This window comes from Gallus gallus, chromosome 7 (assembly GCF_016699485.2).
Source record: "Gallus gallus isolate bGalGal1 chromosome 7, bGalGal1.mat.broiler.GRCg7b, whole genome shotgun sequence".
NCBI lineage: Eukaryota > Metazoa > Chordata > Aves > Galliformes > Phasianidae > Gallus > Gallus gallus.
The window spans coordinates 30,335,204-30,354,853 of record NC_052538.1 but is presented as its reverse complement, the minus strand read 5'-3'; the positions used below and the strand labels follow the sequence as shown (position 1 = coordinate 30,354,853).

The window sequence follows — 19,650 nt, the reverse complement described above, 5'->3', positions numbered from 1 at the left end:
GCAGTATTGAAATTGTTTACCATAAAACAATAATTCAATAGTTGCATTTGTCCGTAAGGATCTTACAGATCATCTGGCGTTCTTACAATGATCAAGATAACTTTTTTTAGGCTTTATATTAAAAAAAATAGTCCCATCACTAAAAATTCATGGTTTGAAAGAAATTCTCTTTATAGGCAATCCTTTTCAAAACTACACGTCATACACATCCTTGTACTTCTGGTAACTGTCAATGATTGGCTTCACATTAGATGGAATACTGGTCCAATTTACAAGAACATTTCCTGTTTCAATATTTAACTAATTCCAACATTTTCTTCAGGGCTCAAGTTTTCACTAAGAAAACATGCTGCAACAGCCTCTGGTGAAGGCTGACTTAGTGCTCATTTCCAGAATCTGATCTTGAGTGTGTGTGTGTGTGTGTGTGAGAACTAACCAGCTAGATCAGAGAGTTGCTAACTTAGAGTGGTCAGAGTGTCAGTCTTTGAAACAGTTTATTTCACAACTCTGGCAGAAGAATTTAATTGGAGTCATTTGAAAGTTTGTTACATAAGGACTCTAAATTTCCAAAGTTAATAACAAGTGAGATTTCTGATTAATATTTCTGCATGTAAAAATGAATATTCCGTATCTATAAAGGAGGGGGAAAACACAACTGGACAGCAAGCAATAAATGTGGGTATTTCTGGAAATGGCAATATTTCCTAGGAGTCAGCTCATTAATTTTCCCTGGGAGGTATGCAATTGAAATTCAGTGAGAGTTAAACACTTGACTCCCTTAGACTCTTTCGAATCCCAGCTGAAGTGATAATTTAGCCAATTCCCAAACTAACAGAAATTAGTCACTTGGCATAGTGATGCTATCTAGTTATTGGTCACTGCAATAGACTCTGTCCCCAGCACAGTATTTAATGATGTAATTACAGCAGCTTGCATGTCTTTGCTGAGCTAGTGGCAGCTGAGTTTACTGGCCTGAAAGCCCCATCATCCGGAGAGCCAGGCGGGGCAAGTAGGTGCCTTGGAGGATGTTTCTCAATATCTACAGTAACACTGTGTGTGCATATCCAGCTTTCTGCAAGCACTTTCTGATTTTCAGAAGCATGCCTGTTCAACTTGTACAAAATAACATATTCTGTGGACTTCACCATTCTCACATGTTCTACAAAATCAAGGATATTACATCCCTCTGACTTGTATGAAATAAAATTAGGCATCTCTGGAGAGATTAACAGCCAGTTTTTCTCCTCTTTCCTAGTTTACTTCCCCTCTTTCATTCCTGGCATCCTCACTTTGCTGCCAGAAATGTTTGAACTGGTGAGCTCACTCCCCCACTCCTTTCTTCCTTTCTCTCCTTCTCTCTTGGCTGTCCATGGGTTTCAATGGGCTCCTGCAGCTACCCAGGCAGACAGCATTCCGTTGCCACGCAACTCCCTGAAAAGAAGCACATGCTGCTGCTGCACAGACAGAGCCTGCCCGTCTGCTCCAGTGATGCTGTGGCCTAATTTCTACCTCTGTTGTATTAGTTACAAAAGGGAACATCTCCATAGTGGAGGGTTGGGAAGTACTGAATTATCTGCACTTCTTTGTTTGTTTTTTTCCCCACTCCCCTGATTGGGTGCATCCTCTTCCATCTCAGGGCCCCTAAAAATCATGCATGTCTAATCTGTGTGCACACATTTGGGACTATTTTCTGGGCTTTGCAGAATACTGACAGTTTTCTGTTGGCTGAGTTAACAGTACATACTGATACTTGCCAAGCTTTCCTGTAGCTCTCATTTACGGGCAGTTTTGCATGCAAATTCTCAGGGCGGTTCATTGTTTCCTACCTGACTCTTTATCACCCGGGTGTTGTGCTGATTTTTTTTTTTTCCTAAGGCCTCTTTGGGAATGCAAGCATATCTTTTCTCATCTTCTCTCCTTTCACTGTGCCTTCTTGAGAACAAAGAAAAGCAAACTAAAAAATTCCTTTGGTTTCTCCACAGACTGAAGAGATATCAGTTTTATCCATACATTTAGGTTTGGTCTGCCTAATGTTCTTAAAAGCCAAGGCCATACAGATTCAGATTTTGAGATCTGAACTCAGCTCTCCTCCTATAATCCATTGCTGCTATTATAGATGGTACTGTTACTAGATAAGAAACTGCAGTCAAAATAATAAGCAATTTTCCTCATATTTATTGATGACTTCCTTAAACTTATTGTCAGCATGTTTTTATGTTAGTTGCCTTTTGTCAGTTCTGTTACCAACTCAGCAGCTCCCTCAATCTGCAAGCAGAGGTGAACCTCAGGGAGAAACTGTACTGCACTCAGCTTGACACCGTCTAATATTGCTCTGGTGCTCTGAGCATTCCACCAATTCTCCTCTCACCTCTTGGCTGAGTCTGAAGTCCCAGTCCTCATCTACAAATCCCTAATTTGGTTAGTATGCATCTACTTTAAGGGCAACCAAGAATCTTCATCCACCAATCCCTAGAGTCAGCACTACAGAACAAATTTCTGCCAGCATTGCTACATCAATGCACACTGTGAAAACTGTGTAACCTCCAGCCAACACTGGCATACCAATAAAGGCTTGGTGCAATTTCATTTACGCCACCAGGGCAGCACATTTGTCAGCTTAGTTTGCACCTTTCAAAAATGTGCCATAACTAAACAGAGAAAAACCACAATGGCATGTAAAAACATGGAAAAGGCAGGTGCTCCGTAACAGACAGAGCCAAGGCCAATGCCTGTGGACACATTACAACTAAGACTCTGTGAGAACACAGAGATCCAAGAACTCTTGTGAGCAGTACCAGCCCATGTGCTCCAATTCTTCCCTTCACAACTTCACAGTACTCAGACACTTTTTGTGATGTCTTGACCTTTTGGTGCACAAAGAAAATTGCAGACCCTGAGATTTAACATGCTATGAAATTATCATACTATTTACAAAATATTTTGAGACTTTCTGGAGAGAGAAGTCCTATATAAAGGCAGAACAATAGTAATTGCATAAGTCACACATATACAGCATTACACAGTTCCTCAAATGTCCTTCCTCCCCAGACACACTCTGCATAAGATGAAATACAACTTTGTAGCACTAAAAAAATCCAAAAACAACATGTCTTAATATTACATTAAAAATTCACATTCCTGTTTGAAGTCAAAAAGGGAAAACCTGAAGAGAATCTAAAAGGGAAAATAAGGCACAGAACTGCATATGGCCACTTCAAAGCTAAAGAAAAAAATGAGTTCTTTGCCAAAGAGGCAAAGAACCAAAGAATAACAACGCAAGTTAATTTGCCATTCCGACACCAATTTCTGACTCACTGCTCAGAGACAGTCTGTGTGCTACTCTAGGTATTCTCAGCTCTTGCATCAATTTAAGATGATACTACAATTTGGCTCACAGCCAGAAAGTGGCAAGTGAAATAACGTTCCAGTACTTGCACTGTGAACACACAGCTGGCTTCAAAGGGAAATGGACTAATCCTACTTCATTTCCCTTCTTCAGTGTGTGTTTAAAGAGCTTTGGTGTGCTGAAGGAAATCGACCAAAATTCATTAGTTTCCTTCTGATTCAGCCCATTGCTGTTGGAATGGGAAACAGGTAGGGACGGCAGGATCCTACACAATTTCCTTTTGACGTAGACCTTAAGCCAATTCTGCTCTCACTTGTGCACACACAGATCTTCACTAATGATGCCTGTATTTAAATGCAGCACCTCACCAAGCTGGCTACAACTCATAAAGCCAAAAAAAGGAAAAATAAATATTAAAATAAAAGTACCCTATTTGACTTAATTCCATTGACGACTTTTGCCAATTGTGAGAAACTAAGAAAGAAATTCAGAAAATCAAGAGATGAACTAAAAAGAAATAAAAGAAAGGGGAAAAAACAACAGAAATTGAAAAGAAGGAAAAAAGGAACAGAATCATTTTACAAATGTAGCATATACATTATTGTTATTCAATGAAAAACAACAGCAAACTAAAATACCAATGGTAAATGGCTAAACTACACTCCAAGCATTATTCAGACTTTTTTTTTTTCTTTTTTTGGAAGTGGTTTATGAAATAGAAGCATGAATTTTAAATCAGTTAGTCCAGACAGTAAGTTTCTCCTCTCATGCATAAACAGGCCTCTCAATGTTGTTCTTCAGAGCTCATGTCATATTTACACAAGCCTTTCCAAGGTTACTGGAAGCAATTGGATTTCAAGTGATTCCAGGCTGCATTCTGTTCAGTTTAAGGCCAAAACATTTGAGACACAAAGCCAGAACGCCCATTTTTCCAAAGCAAACCTAAAACTAACCAGCTAAGCAGAAAATGGCTTGTGACAAACAAATTAGAAAGGAAGAAAGCTACGAAGTTCATAAGAAGATCATGGCTTGAGTTGAATCAAATTGGAACAACATGTAAAAAATGTTTTATCCTTTTTTTTTTTTTTTTTTTTTTTTGGAACTGCAGTGAAGAAAAAGAAGCATTATTGCTGCACTGAAGAGTCTCCCCAGTTTCCACCATCATAATTTAAATCATGAATGGACTTACGACACGGCTTTCCCCTAGCAATTATGAATACATGGGACTGAAGCAGTATATTGCACAGAAAATGATTCCTGACATGGAATCAAGTAAAAAGCTTTTAAAATAGAAACACTGTGTCTGGGAAGTCAGGAGTAATACTCTGTCTGAGAAACTACAAGGTCTCTGATGTTGTAGAAGACTCTGTAGTACCTGCAGAGTTAAAACAAGGTTATTTTTCTTTGCTATTCTAGGTTAATCTCTATTTCCAGTCTTTGACCACAAAGCCATAATTTGAAATGCTATTCAACCTACTGTAGAAGAAGTTATATGACACTGATAACTTAGAAAGATTGAAATCTTGATACAGAAACACTGTAATAGCTACTACAATAACATAGAAAATCTGTTCTCTTTGAGTGTACTACTTATGTTATTATTCACAGTCAAAGTTTGAATGTTCAATCCCTATCTTTAGTTGTAATTAATGAATACTGAATGGCAAGAAATCAATCACCTCTTGTAGATGATATCACAGGCAAACAAATAAATGAAATGAGAATATTTTACAGCTCAAACATCCAAAGTCAAAACTAGTTTGGCATTTTTCTCATTTTCCTTGTTTAGTGTACTTCAAATTGGTTTCAAAGTACAAGAGAGTCAATGGTACATAGACAACTCTAGCTCAATCAGATCACTGAGTATAACATTTTCTTAATCCTTTATTGTGTACTGCATTTATTTCTCTGTTGTTACTATTCTTGCTTGCTACATGGATTACACAAAAGAGTTTGCTTGTTTGTTTTGTATTCCCTTTGCAAAATCTGCATTCTCCTTCTTCCTGTTTCCTCAGTTTTGTTCTCTCTCATACAGAGCCATCCCTTTTTGTTCCTGTTGTGCATGCATATTGTATTTCATCTGGTGTTACCTTAGAATTCAAATTTCCCTCCAAATGAAGATAAAGCGTTGTGGATAAAACCATTTTCTAAATGTACCTGCACCTCTAACAGAGAATTTTGTTTTTACTGTCAGAAATATTTCAGCTTGCAAAAAATTCTGGTAAAACCACTTCTTCATTCCTAATTCCTAAGATTTGTAGACTGTTTTTTTGTTTGTTTGTTTTTGTTTTTTTTTTTTAATAAAAGTTAAATCCAAAATGAGAAATGCAGTTCAATATCTTAACCCACCACAGAGACAGAGTTACTATTTACAAATGGGAGTTAGTGTATGCAAGCAGAATGTGGCTCTCGAAGACCTAACAGGAAAAGAAAACATCCTTGGATTTATATCAGAGATGTCTGTAAAATTTCAAATAGGAAGTAGTGAAAATCTGAGGGACTGATATTAAATATTGCAGCAAAGGGAGAACACAGCAACAGAGGAACACCTGCACCCAGAGCCATTCTTTGACAGTTACCAACTGGCCATGTCTGTCTGCAAACAAGACTTAATTTGCTATGGAAACCAATTCAGGCTGCCCAGTGGAGGGTCAAAAGTGAAAGAAAAGGAGTCAGAGGGCACTAGGCAGTGTGCATAGTGCAAATGCTTGTGCACACCTCCTGGACAACAAAGGCATGTTGTTTCCTCATCCATGGTTAAGAAAAGAGGGACAGGGATCAAGAATGCTGTGTAACATTACAGTGACCTTGGTAATAGGACCTCTGAAAATGCATGATAGTTATTTCTAATCACATGCACAGATGTACCACCTGCATTCAACAACCATACCACCTAGACCGAACACCTTTTTTATACACCACAAACTAAGAAAAGTTAGGTTTGATATCTACAAACTTACTCTCACTCACAATGTTAATCCATGACCTGTGAATGTTACCCTGACTGCTTGCTTCTTCAGATACAAAATATCACAAACTACTATTCAACATTCTCAACTGTACCTGTGGCCTCCTAAGCGTAAGGTTAAGAATTTTGTTATTACATTAAAAAATGTATTTCCTAATTCAGTGACAAATGTACTTGCTCTAGTAATTGTGTCCAAACTAAGAAAAATGAGTCTTTTTTAGTGGAAAGCCATTTAGTGGAAATGGACGTATTAAAATCTTCTCCTGTTCAATCATGGATTAAGCAGCTGTCTATTTACCAGGGCTATAGAAAGACTACAAACAGAATCTAGCCTATTATTATGTATTAAAAAGTGAGCTTTATGTATGAGAATGCCCTCACTTGCTTCACTGTGCCAGTTGAAAAAACGCAATTTTAAGTTACTGAGAAATGTGGAGAAATCACATTAAATGCTTCCATTATCAGGACCAAGTGTACCCTCTTATAACTTATCTGGGAAAACTGCTTTGAAGTGCAAATCCCAGCATTACTTTAAATGACTAGAACAGAATGTCAAACGATGTTTCAGCAACACCTAGGAAAAAAATTATTTTAAATTTACCTTCATTTGTTTGTTTCATATCTATGTTTCTGGTTCTAGCTAAGATGGCCTAGGTGCAACACTTAAAACTCTGCTGATATTAGGTAAAGACTGGAGCAATGGAGCCATGGCCATATTAACCCAGGCCGATTGTTTACTTTTAAAACATAGTAATGCCCCCAAAGACCATGCTGTGGTTTCTACACTATCTCAAAATAAAAGAAAGAAAAATCTAGTGCTTATAGCTTTTTAGTTTTCATACAATTTGAACTGCAAGAACTTTTATGCACCTTTATTGATATTAACCTTATGATCATGCATTAGCTTTTTCCTATATCACAGAATCATAGAATGGCCTGGGTTGAAAAGGACCCAGCACTCGTTTCAAGCCCCCTGCCATGGGCAGGGCTGCCAACCACTGAACCAGGCTGCCCAGGCTACATCAGAGCAGGAAAAAAAAAAAAGGAACTTACTCTTGCATTCCTCTTTTCCTGTTGCTGGCAAAAATTATCAGTAAGTTAGTATAAATGTCTTTTTCATTGCATCCCATCTGTACGCTCTTCGAAAAATCAATATGGATTTGCTCAAAACAAATTGCTCTTTTAAGTGCTCACTTAAAAATCTTTTACTAAGGTTTGGGTTTTCTTTTCTTTTTTTTTTTAACAGTGATAGATATCCAAATGATTTGATATCACATAATTACGAAAATGTTGTATTGCAAAAACAATCCCAACCAGATACAGTAACTTGTACCCAAGAGTGACTCAAATCTACATCATTTACTGCCATAGTAGCACCACAAATAAACTTTGCAATCATGAAAAGATGACAAGTGCAATAGATAGTAGATAAACACACACTGAGCTTCCTGGCTGTTCTCTGTCCTATGATCATAGACTGGTTTGGGTTTGAAGGGACATCAAAGACCACATAGTTTCAACCCCCTGCCATGGGCCCACTAGATCAGTATGCCCAAATCCCCATATCCAACTTGGCCCTGAACACTTCCAGGGATGGGGTGTCCACAGCTTCTCTGGGCAGCCTGTGCCAGTGCCCCACCACCCTCATGGTAAAGAATTTCTTCCTAATGCCTAATTTAAATCTATTTTCTTTTAGTTTAAAGCTGTTACTCCTTGTTCTGTCCCTACACTCCCTGGTAAACTGTTCTTCCCTCTTTTCATGTAGGTCAGAATACAGTTGGCTTTCTGGGCTGCAAGCACTCACTGCTACTTCACATTAAGTTTTTCACCAACCAATGCTCCCAAATCCTTCCCCACAGGATTGCTCTCAACCCTTACATTGCCCAGCTTGTATTTGTGCTCAGGATTGCCCCAGCACAGGTGCAGGACCTTGCACTTGGCCTTGGCGAACATCATGAGGTTTGCACAGGCCCACCTGTCAAGCCTGCCAAGGCTTCTCTGGACAGCATTCCTTCCCTCTAGCAAGTCAGCTGCACCATGCAGCTTAGTGCACTGGTCCCAGCATCAAGCCCAGATGAACACCATTCATCACTGGATGCCCCCTGGACATCAAGCCATTGACTGCAACTCTTTGAGTGCAACCGTCCAGCCAGTTCCTTATCCACCAGATGTTCCACCTATCAGATCCACATCTCACTGCTTTAGAGAAAAGGATGTTATACAGGACAGTGTCAAATGTTTTGGTCTTGCTAATTACGTACATTTACATGCCAATGGCCCAGCTAAAATTATAAACTGGACAGATGCACACAGTATATCATTTAGTCTTATAATCCACCTGTTGTTGCTGTAACATCTAAACAAGAATTCAGAACAAGATTTCCCTCTATAAAGAAGAAAAAGGTCTAAGTGGAAAAAACAAATTTCCTTTTTAGAGGCTATATATCACTATACAACTGTTAGAGATTGTGTTTAACACTAACCAGTCCAGCTGGCTTCTTTGCTTTCACAACAGTCTTCATAGCTTCCTTGAGTTGTTTTCTACTGTCTTCCTTTGGCTAGCCATGTTTATAGCACTAGAAGAGGAAGAAACAAAGCAATTGTAAGGCTTGTTAAGAAGTAGTTCATGTACTATTAAAGGTGACCTCCCCACTTCCAGTCTATTTGTTCTTCTTCCTTCCCAAAGTGGGTCAAATCTTTCCATTTAAAATCTGAGCACTCTTCAGCAGTCAGATCTCTGAGAAAAGCATCCAAAGCTAAGTCCTGATCTGTCCCAAGCTTCTGAAAAGCTTAGATTGACATTCTAAAAAGCCAAAGGATCACCCCACAGCAGCTAGAAATCTACAGATGCACCAGGATGCAACACAACTCTCATGTAGTCTTCACACTGGGTGAAGAACTGCTAATCATGGCAATGCAGGCAGAATAGTGGCAGCCTCTAAATGAAAAAAAAACTTAAGAGGCACATCTCAGAATGACTCACACTATAGAGAAACACATCTTTGCAAACAGCTGTACTATACAAGTAATGCCTATTAACTCTTTCTCATTTGTTCATCATACGGCACTCCAGTGGAAATATTAATCCTTATCTATGCTATATTCTTCAGAGCATTTCCTGTTCTGCTTCAATAAGGTCAACCTGGTTAGTTTTCACTCACAGAGCTTTGCTAACCTGGATGACTCTGTCTGAAAGGGATAGGGGTGCATCTGTATCAGTAGTTTAGTCTGAGGATGTGGTTTCACACTGAACTTTGGTGTAAATGCAGGTTACCACAAGAACTATGTGGAAGCTTGCTTTCTTTAAGATAAAGTACTTTCTTTTCTTTTAGAGAGTACATTGGACAGCCAGCCTCTACTAGTTGCACAGGTAGAAAGGGCTACTGCCCTATAAAACATTAACTAATTATGGAAAATTTACATATCCTCAGATTTATTCACCCACACAATCTCTGCAGTTGAATCATATATAGCAGTCAAGCACAAATTAATAAGGATGTTCTCACGTATCCAAAAAAATAAATAAATAAATAAAAAAAAAATAGTAATCTATTCAGGTCTGGAAAACGGAATCTTCAGAAAAAAAGAAAAAAATGTATGTCAGGTAAATATTGAGTCATTATGAACAAGGAACAGTTAAAACAAAACCTATTATCATATGAGATCTTTATTTTCATTTGTAAAAAAGATATAGGTTAATCATCCTGTGTATCTGTTACCAGCTGTGAACCATATACTTAACATCACCTGTAAAAACAGCAAAACATAGCAGAGAAACATCCACAGTAGGATAAAGAACTAACCTCAGCGTTCTGTGTGCACTCCCCACAATTTAAAACACCCTAAAGTTTATAAACGTCTACAAGTTTGCTCAACAGACAAGGGTGAGAAGTACAGCAGAAAAAGGAGCTGCAGCTTGTACAGCATATAGCTCATGCTGGTGTCCCCAGAACTGTAGGTGAGCATTTCACTTAAACACATTGGTTGCTCAGGATAGAAAATTAATATCGTGTTCTCCCTGCTCCCTCTGGAAGGAAAAACAAAACGTTTCTAGAGCTCAGGCTTGCCTCACATAAAAACATAACATGTTAGGTTGGCAATGTGAGGTGTTCAAAAATGAAGGCCCAGGTCTTACAGAGCCGAGATAAATTTGGCACTGTATATCACCTCCCTACCTGAATATGAGAAGAACTTTAATTTCTAGGTGTTCAGGCCACTCTGAAAATATTATTTCAATTCCATATAAACAAATTAACTTCAACCCAAAATATTACATTTGTGAATCTGTTCTGACCAAATTTAAGACTTCTACTATTTCTGACACGTGAGCCATCCAAAATGACTGCCAGTACATTAGTTTAAATGATAAGAGCACACCTTCATTTTTTTCCCCAATATTAAAATGAACAACCTGCTTTACTTTAAAACTCAGGAAAGAAAAACCAGATAAACTGAGACTAAATAAATATAAGCCCTCCACAAACAAAATGGTAGCAATTAAAAGAAATTTAGAACAGAATATATCCCTTAAAACAGAATTTTCTGAACATCTTTGTCTAAAACCCCTATCAAATAAAATTTTATTTTTCTTATGATGGCAAAAGAAAAGGCTGAAGTCCTACCTAATCCAAATCACACCATCCTAGTGAGATGGAATTATCTCAGTTTACAAGAGAGGATTGATCCTAATGGTGTCTGCCTGAAGCTCTCAGGTAGAGAAAAGCTTGAGCTATAATGACAGTGTGCAGAATGACCCATATTGCCTTTTGGCTAAGTGCTACTTCTAGCAAGCTTTAGAAGTTTATCATCACTATATGGTAATTATGAATTTTCTCAGACACAAAGAATTATGGCTTTTATCACTGGCTCATGCCAAATCTAAGTTCTTAAAAGAAATCAGCCCAAAGCAGGTGCACAGAGCTGTCAGACCTTGAAATTTGTTTTGAAACCAACCACCTGTTAGTGTAATTGTGTAGCTGTTTTTCCTGGCTTATGGGATTTTAGTTCAGCTGTTGTTCTCATGCTAACGCTTATTTCCTCTAGGAATCAGCCTGTCTGTTTACGCAAACTTACAAATTTCTATGTGACTGTCTTCACAGCCTGATTCAATGCATACATGCACGATGTCTGTTGTAGCACCTTTACCCAACAATACACTTTGTTTACAAACTAGCTCACACTGCTTTAGGAAAATGTCTGAAAAACAGCATTTACCATCCTGTGTGTCACATTGAATCACTTAGATGACTCGACTCTGTTTCTTGTTTGTTTTAGACAGCAACAAAGAACTTTCAGTGGATGATCTCAAAGATCAGATTTTATGTGGGTGCCTGACTCACATTTTACTGATAACAGAGCACTGTTCCTACAGCTGAAAGAAAGTTCTTAGTCAGGATTTCTACTGAAACCTTCTGTTTCTAACAGTTTACAGCTTCACCAAAAGCCAGCTCTGGGTTAGAAGTTATCAAAGACACTCAGTGCAGAGGAACACTCAATCAAAAAATCTGATAGAAGAAGTCTGCTTACATGTGAGATAAAAGCCTAAAAATTATTATTAGAAATACGACGGCTTAAGATGCTTTTTGTAAATGAGCAATGGCGTCTAAGAAATAACAATGGGCTTGCACTTAAGGGGCTAGTCAGAACTGCGGTTCCTTTATGCTCCAGATTGCTGTTTTCAGCCTCCTTTGGACAGGAGCCACCTCAGAAAAAGAATTGGGCACTTGGGTCAAAACAATAGATGAGCTGTTCATGGAACGTCTCCCGGCACACTCATTCCGAGTCATCCTGCAGCTCCACACTGCCCTCCAGGGAAGGCTGTCACCAAAGTCAAAAAGTATCCCTCAGTTTCCCTCACTCAGGGATTATTTCTTAGGAATACACATAAAGCGAGTAAGAAAAATATAGCTGACACAAACATATTCATAAGCTATTTCCTGACATAAAATCGGTAAAAGATAAATTATAAAGATTAAATATTCCATGTGTTCTTATTCATGCGCAGATAACTGCTATCCAAATGCCTTTCTCAAGCATCCGATAAAGGAAACGATAAACAATTTATGGGTAATAGTTCATAAATATATGCAGTGCTGTATATCCAGTGGGCACAGATATTTCACAGTGAAAGACATGATGACTAGGTTTATGCAAGACATGAAATGTGAGTTGTTTGCAGCTATTTAGAATCATTTTGGGGCACAATAAACTGTTGACGAGATTTATCCTATTTAAATGTGTTGCCCATCCCTGACTGTAGTGCATGTTGTCTTGCTTTTATCAGAAGGAATCCTTTTAAAACGCATTGAGAAACTCAGTTGTTTATCATTATCTTAACTTAAAAAGACCACTTCTTTGTATAGAGTTCTGTTAAAAGAAATCCTGCTTATCATAATCACGTACTTCCCCAAAGTTCCTGCTTTTTTAGAAGTCTTATTAATTGCAAATGTTGTTTACTAGAGGAAAACCGTGATTGAACCTCTGAAACAAAGAGAATAGTTGCAACTTTAATCCTTTCAATAAGCCTTTGTTTCCCATTGACTAAAAACTTCCTAAAGGAAGTAGAGCTGCGAAAATCCAGGAAGGAATTAGATTTGCCAAATTCTGTTCCTACTTGGATTTAGATGCAAAGCCTTTGTTGCTCATTGTACAAATGTTTGAGTAAAAAAAAGAATGATCAATTAAAAAAATACATTTTTGCCAGGGTTGAAATTTATAAATAGAAGAGCTTTCTTTAACCACTGAGAACTACATGTCTTTTTCCTTTTTGTTATCCAAGAGGAACATGGGTTGTGGCCTGTTGAGAATCATACAAGAACATCATTCCATAAATTAATATGGAAAGGAAAAATCAAGTGCAACCTTTTATTTAATATAGGGTGCTTTGCAGCATCCAAAAGAAGAGAAATCTTCAAAATCCCTTTCCATGACAACGAGTAATTGCATACTGGAAAGTACACTACTGTGGCAATAAAGCTGAATTCCCAGAAGACCTCTCAGAGACACTACCAATTTGTTTTGTGTTTTTTTCCACATGCTCCTGTTAACTCTGTACCACTTTGTGCTCTTTGGGTTTTAACTAGCCAAACAACATAGAGTCTAGGTAAATATATTCTCACTTAGTCCATAGGCCACAAGCCTTTTAAATTTCTTACGTAAAAATAACGTAATGCAATTCTTATCTCCTTCCCATCAACACAGTTCATATTTAACTGTCAATTTCTTGAAAATTAAAGAATACTTGAGCAACCATTTTTGCAAAGTGCTGCATAAGGATAGACTGTGGAAGGTGCTGTCTACTGTCAACTTCTCATGACTTCAGTGCAAGTGTTGTTTAGTGTCTGGCCGCAGCTCTTAAGTAAAACCATCGCTATATTTTAACAAAAGTATGGCAAAAGTTTGGCAAGGCTCAGTTGCAACACTGAACTGGAAAGGCTACACTACGAGTTCCAGGAGCCAACAGCAGGCAAAGAAATTCTATGGTTAACATCGTATCCACCCTCTGTTTACTACTAGCTCAAACTATACAGGGGAGACAGTGATCTTCAGCGTAAGCAGAAACAAATGACTCTGGATCCCTAGTGAGACACAAACGTCCATGTAACATTAACAAGACAGACATATCTGTATCTTATGTTTAGGATATGGCAGGTGTTAACGCCTAAGTTTCAAGGATATATGGAATATTTACCAAGACTTAAAGATTTTCTTGTGTGCTAATAGAAATGTGTGGAGTACATCTCCCAAATCACTACACAGTGTTGAGATTAGATTAAATTGTAGCTACGGACAGAGGAGCAGGATTTCTGCACCTCACTTTTTATAATAACATTTGACAAGCACCTCTCTCCCTTTAAGATAGAAAAGGCACTTTTAATTTAAACTACAAACTGTGGACCAGGTCTCAGCTTGGCTTTGCGATTCACTATATGCCTGAGGGATAAATTATTTAGCATTAGCACATGGTATGTCATGCCTTGTTACTTAAGTGGACTATGGCTCCCATCCAGCCATCCCCTCGGGGCCCACTGATTGGCTGCGGGTGATGTCATCTCCATTTGGTAATCCTTGGAAGCCCCAGGGACAGCGCTGGCGGCCGCAGGTCTCCCAGCCCCTCCACCCTGGGCCCGGCTTTGCTCCCGCTTACCACTCCAAGGTTCACTGCAGGTACTGCCCCAATTAAGTGATTTTCAATAACGGTGCAGCGAGACAGAAGGTGCAGCAGATGAGCTGCAGCACTGTCATGTAGTATTTCGTTCCCGTAACTGAAAAGTTGTAATACATTTAGCAAGAGGGATATGGCAAAACAAGTTTCTGCTACAGACCCAAATTACATCAAGAATTTTGAAGAGTTTATTTAAACAAATCTGAAATAAGTACTATTAGGAAATTAATAATTTTTGTTTGTTTGTTTGTTTGTGGTGAATTGTAGAATTTTTTTTCAAAAAACCTGTTTTAGCACTGCAAGGCAAAGGGGTTGAAAATGACGCAAGAGGATTAATTGTGGAAAATGCTTCTTCTGAAATTTTGGCAATGGAATAATTAATTAAAGTGCCCCCTAAGTGGCTATATTTTATTTTCAGTTAACACCCCCATTACATTAAAAGGGTTTATTCCTTCAGAACCACCTTCAGGTTATTTGCCCTCAGAGGAAATACTCATTATGCTATTCACTATTCCAAGGCTCCCAGCATAAAACCAAGGGTTACAGGGTTGGCTTGCTATTACTGAATTTTGCAGCAAAGGCAGCAAAATAGCAAAAGTTGCACAGTACAGTCATGCAGATGGTACTGATCCCTCAGCTATGAGGCATGAGATTTGCATCTGTTAGTTAAGGCTCAGCAGTGGTTCTGCTCAGCCTTGTGACACAAGTGACATGCTGCAAGAAATCCACGTGCTTTGTTACTGTTATTGTTATTGTTTAAATAGACTGCATGATATCTAATTCTGTGTCTTCTGGTGAGTAGGTATGAGAACTAACTCTGGTTTGTCCCTTCTGTTACTGGATCTTTATTACTTGCAATAGCGTTTTCCATGAGAAGAAAGGACTTTGTAAAAGCTAAGTGGACTTGTAACTGTGAAGTATGTAATTCTGTGAAACGGAGGCAGAAGGGGAACTTTGTAAGGGGATTCCCACCAGAAGAAAGGCTGAACCTATGCAGAACAGAGCGCTGTAAAATAAACAACTGTAGGGCAGGAAATGAAGAACTCTAATCGATACCGCAAGAAGGATTAGTTAGTCAAATGTGTGAGTTCAAAGCTGCAACTTAAATCAGGCCTGCTAACTCCCCTTCCTTCATAAAATGAACTAGCTTTGGCCATAGGATTCAACAGCTGCTCACAACTCTGATTGTAGGCATTTTGAAAGCTGGCACCTGCAGCCATCCCCAGCTTCAAAACTGCAGCACTGAGTTAAGCACCCAGCTGCAGGGAAACACCTGGATTTGCTCTTATGTTCATTCTCCTGAAATGACCAGAGCAACTTTGGGTTTTAGCTAACTAATAATAGAGAATCAGGAGTAGCAGGAAGAAAGGAGACTAACCTATCAGGCTAAGATGGAACAAAAACATACTTTGGTTCAGCTTCTGAGCCAAACCTATTGTGTTAGCGGCAGCGTGCCCGCCACACCAGCTCAGCCCGACACTTTACCTCACGTCACAGGGCGCCAGATGGCACAGCAGGGCAAATGGGGACCAAACCCACCCGCTCCCCACCCCAGTGCTGTGGTCCAGAGCAGCGCACCTCTGCTGTGGCGTGACAGATTTCGGTTCTGTATGTGGCTGCTGGAGGTGCTGAACCCCGTCAGGACAGTAGTAGTGTTGTGAAACACTCGCTGCTTGCGCTGTTACTCGCCTTAGGGGCGGCGCGCAAAAGCTTTCGCGATCCCTACAACACTGAGAGACGCCGCAGCCACTCAGTCACGCTGAGGCAGCTCGCGCCGCCCCCAAGCAGCCGTTAATTTCCAACGGCTGCAGCTCGAGCCTCGCGATAATCTCGCAGACCGCGCGAAGCACGCGCCACGTTCTCGCGAGAGCTAGGCGCGCGGAAGCGGCGGGGGGCCGACCCGAGGCGGGCCGGGTCGCGAGGCACTACAGCGAGATGCCGAGCGCTGCGGGCCGCGGCCAGGGCAAGGACCGCCGCCCGGACAACGAAGAGCAGCCGGCGGCTGACGTGGGTCTCCGTTGGGAGTGAAGGGGGGAAGGGGCGAGCGCGGCGTCCCGAGTCCCCTGAAGGGACCGTGCCCGGTCCAGCGCGGGTCGGAGCTGGCCGCGGGGCCGGGGGCGGCGTCCCACGGGGTGGGCAGGTCGGGCCCGGGCGAGGGGCCCGGGGGCAGAGCTGCCGCTTGTTTATCCTCCTCTTTCCCTTCGCTGTGCCCTGTCAGTTGGTGCTTGGCTGAAGAGCCTCGCCCCTTTCCCGTCACAGAGTGTGTCCCGAGCCCGCGGGACGCGGGTCTCTTGTGTGTCGCCGAGAAGCATCGCACGAGCGCCCTGCCCGTGTGCCCCTTCCCAGGGCGGTCAGCCACAGACACGGCCGGGCTGCTTGCTCAGAAGCAGGCCTGTGCTGCAGGGCCTCAGTGGCTGCTGCTGGCGTGGCAGGAGGTTGTGCCTGAAGGTCTCTGATCAGTGCTGAAAAGCAGTGTCCGTGTTTCTTCAAGAGTAAAGATAAAAATAATGAAAGTCAGTTCATTTCGCTATAAAGTCAGCCTTGCTTTCTTCTGAAAGGCTGAATGTGCATCAGCAACAAGGAATTCGTATTATAGGTGACTTCTGTAAGAAAAAAATTATACGTGGACCATGGTTAAGCAAAAGTAAAGTAGCCAGGAGCCCCAGCTAAACCATTTAGGATGATATTATGTTCATTTACTGGCTAGAACAAAATAAGTGGTTTTTTTTTTTTTTTTTTTTAATTTTGAAGTGTGTGGGCTTAGTTGGGAATCTGCATGTGGAATTGAGATCTTTTTAATTAATAGACCCCCACCCCAGTGTCTTCCATAACAGATTTTATTAATAATCTGTCAAGCTTGCTTGTACTGTCATGGTAGGCTGCTGGTTTCCTTAGTGTGCCTGAATATTGGAAGGAAGTGCTCAGCAGTGGATCTTCTTCCATGGGACTTCATTACGTATTCTGGAGTAGGCTCTGCATAGAGACATTTGTACTACTGTGTAGTGAATAGTGATCCTAATATGTGTTTAATTTTGGAATTTGTCTTGTAGGGCACAGTTTTTTCACTTAGATCTTTGAGATTACATCATCCCTGAAACACAACTTCTTAAATATTTTAGCTAATTGTTTTGTATTACCTCAGTTAACTAATGTGTGTGTGCTCCTTTGATATATGTTTCTTACCTTTTCTTAGGATTATGCGAAAGAAAGATATGGAGTGTCATCAATGATACAATCCCAAGAGAAACCAGGTCAGTTTGAAAAAAGCATTTTTAAAGAAGAGGGTGGCAAAAAAGTCACCTACTGAATGTGTTCACTACTTGTTTGAAAAATCATTTATCAGACTTTCTCATTAAGATCCTGCTGTCATTCTTTCCCTTTATTTGAATACGCTTGGCGCTTGTGAGGCTGCATTTGGAATGCTGCGTCCAGATTTGAGCTCTCCAGTGCAAGGAGGGCACTAATTTGTTGGAGTCTGTCCTGTGGAGTGCTGCCAGACTGGTCAGGGGACTGGAGCACAGGTTCTGTGAGGAGAGATTGAAGGAACTGGGTTGGTTCATCCTGGAAAGGAGATAGCTGAGGGGTAGTGATCTTGTTACTATCTAAAGCTGCTTATCAGAATAGTGTAGAGAAGGTAAAGCCAGACTGGAAATTCTGTGGCATTTGGACTGGAGGTCACGGAAACACAAGTTGGAACACAGAACACTCTGATAAGATAGAAGGAAAAAATATCCTGATAATGGTTGGATATCAGAGTTGGGTCTAGAGAGAGTAAGGAATCGCCATTTGGACCATGCCCTACACAGCCTGTCAGTTTTTCGCTGACACTGCAGGTTTGACTTCCCTGTACTAAATTATTGTGGGTTTTTTTAATGATATACTAAGTCCTGGAGATGTCAGGGTTGTTTGTTTGTTTCTTAGAATAAGTTCTGCTATGGCTTGCTGCAAGAGCTCATTCTGAGTAGATATATTAATATTTATGGGCTGCATTGTTATTCATACCACTGTGAATTCAGAGAATCTTCATTTCATACTGATACTAAATTGGGATTCAGAAAGTATTGTCAGCTAGAGAACAGAGTCCCAGGTCAACATCCCAAGAAACGTTAATCTTCACATTATGCAGTGAATGAAACAGGAATGAGAAAAGGTAACAGACTGGCTTCTGGTAACTTTTTCATATTGGAGTGTAAAAAAGAAACATCTTCTATAACTAGGTAATTCTTTCTTTCTCTGAATGGTTGTTTTGGTTGACCTCTCAGAGAAATGCTGAATGTAGGGAAGAGAAGCCACAAAAGCGGTCGTAGGTTGAAAATGACTAAGGAGAAACATTATGCAATATGGTAGCAGAGCAAGAAAACTATTAGAGACTGCGTTAAGAGTTGTTATTGAATAAAATATGCATTAGATGTCAAAGAGAGGTAACTAAAGTTGAAATTCTGACAGTGTTAGCCAGTTTAATTGCTGGCTGCTGTTGTCTTCTGGTGCTCCATTTCAACATGTTTAGTTCCCAATAAAGAGTTGTTTAGCCAGTTTAGCAAAATGAAAGAAGTTGGCTGGGGTCTAACGAGTGCAGGAAGAAGCAGGAATACAGCCATCCACACTGAGTGTGCATAGATAGCACTTCAATCACAGTGCAAAAGGTGTGATGCCAAGGAAGATGTAACTTCTCAAAGTTAGCATCTTACCAGTTCAACTGCACTGCTGACTGGAAGCTGAAGTCGTGTTGGATCTCTTCACCCTGCGCTCTTCTGCAGTGGCACTTGGCTCACATGAGTTTCTGAGAGCTTTGTCCCTGGTGCCACTTTCACACCCTGTATCAGCAACTCTGTGTGAGCCCCAAACTGGCCAACTCAGGTGAAGAATCAAATTCTCCTTTCTTGGAGGAAGTCTTCCCTTGTCAACTGTCTCATGGTCAAAGGAAATGTTCAAAAATGCTCTGCAGAAAAAAAAACGTGTTGAGAAGGCAAATGGTAAAAGCTATGAGAAATAATATGAAAAGGGCAGAGTACTGTAATTAGGTTTGTTGTCCCCTCAGTCCTCGTTTAATAAAACAATTCTCAGCCAGTGCGTGGGCAAGATTGACTAGGCTTTCTGTTGGGCGTAAAATAAAAGCTACACTCCATTTGTTTAGAAGATGGTTACACTGAATGTCAAATAAGGTAATGATAA

At 40.2% G+C, this 19,650-nt stretch overlaps 2 protein-coding genes across 4 annotated transcripts in view; one reads left to right on the top strand and one right to left on the bottom strand.

Annotated features, from left to right (window-relative positions):
- The window catches only part of THSD7B (thrombospondin type 1 domain containing 7B), a 481,009-nt gene extending 464,749 nt beyond the window's left edge, over positions 1–16,260 (bottom strand). For all 3 annotated transcript variants that reach the window (XM_046944128.1, XM_046944125.1, XM_046944127.1), the window contains exons 1-2: positions 16,057–16,260; positions 8,798–8,890 (exon numbers count right to left, since the gene is read on the bottom strand). The gene's annotated coding sequence lies outside the window, so the exon portion shown is untranslated. The remainder of the gene's footprint in view (positions 1–8,797; positions 8,891–16,056) is intronic.
- A 98-nt stretch (positions 16,261–16,358) lies between these two features.
- DARS (aspartyl-tRNA synthetase) overlaps positions 16,359–19,650 on the top strand; it is a 36,056-nt gene continuing 32,764 nt past the window's right edge. The window contains exons 1-2 of the mRNA NM_001006528.3: positions 16,359–16,485; positions 17,672–17,729. Coding sequence (NP_001006528.2) covers positions 16,414–16,485; positions 17,672–17,729 — 130 coding nt within the window. The 5' untranslated portion in view covers positions 16,359–16,413. The remainder of the gene's footprint in view (positions 16,486–17,671; positions 17,730–19,650) is intronic.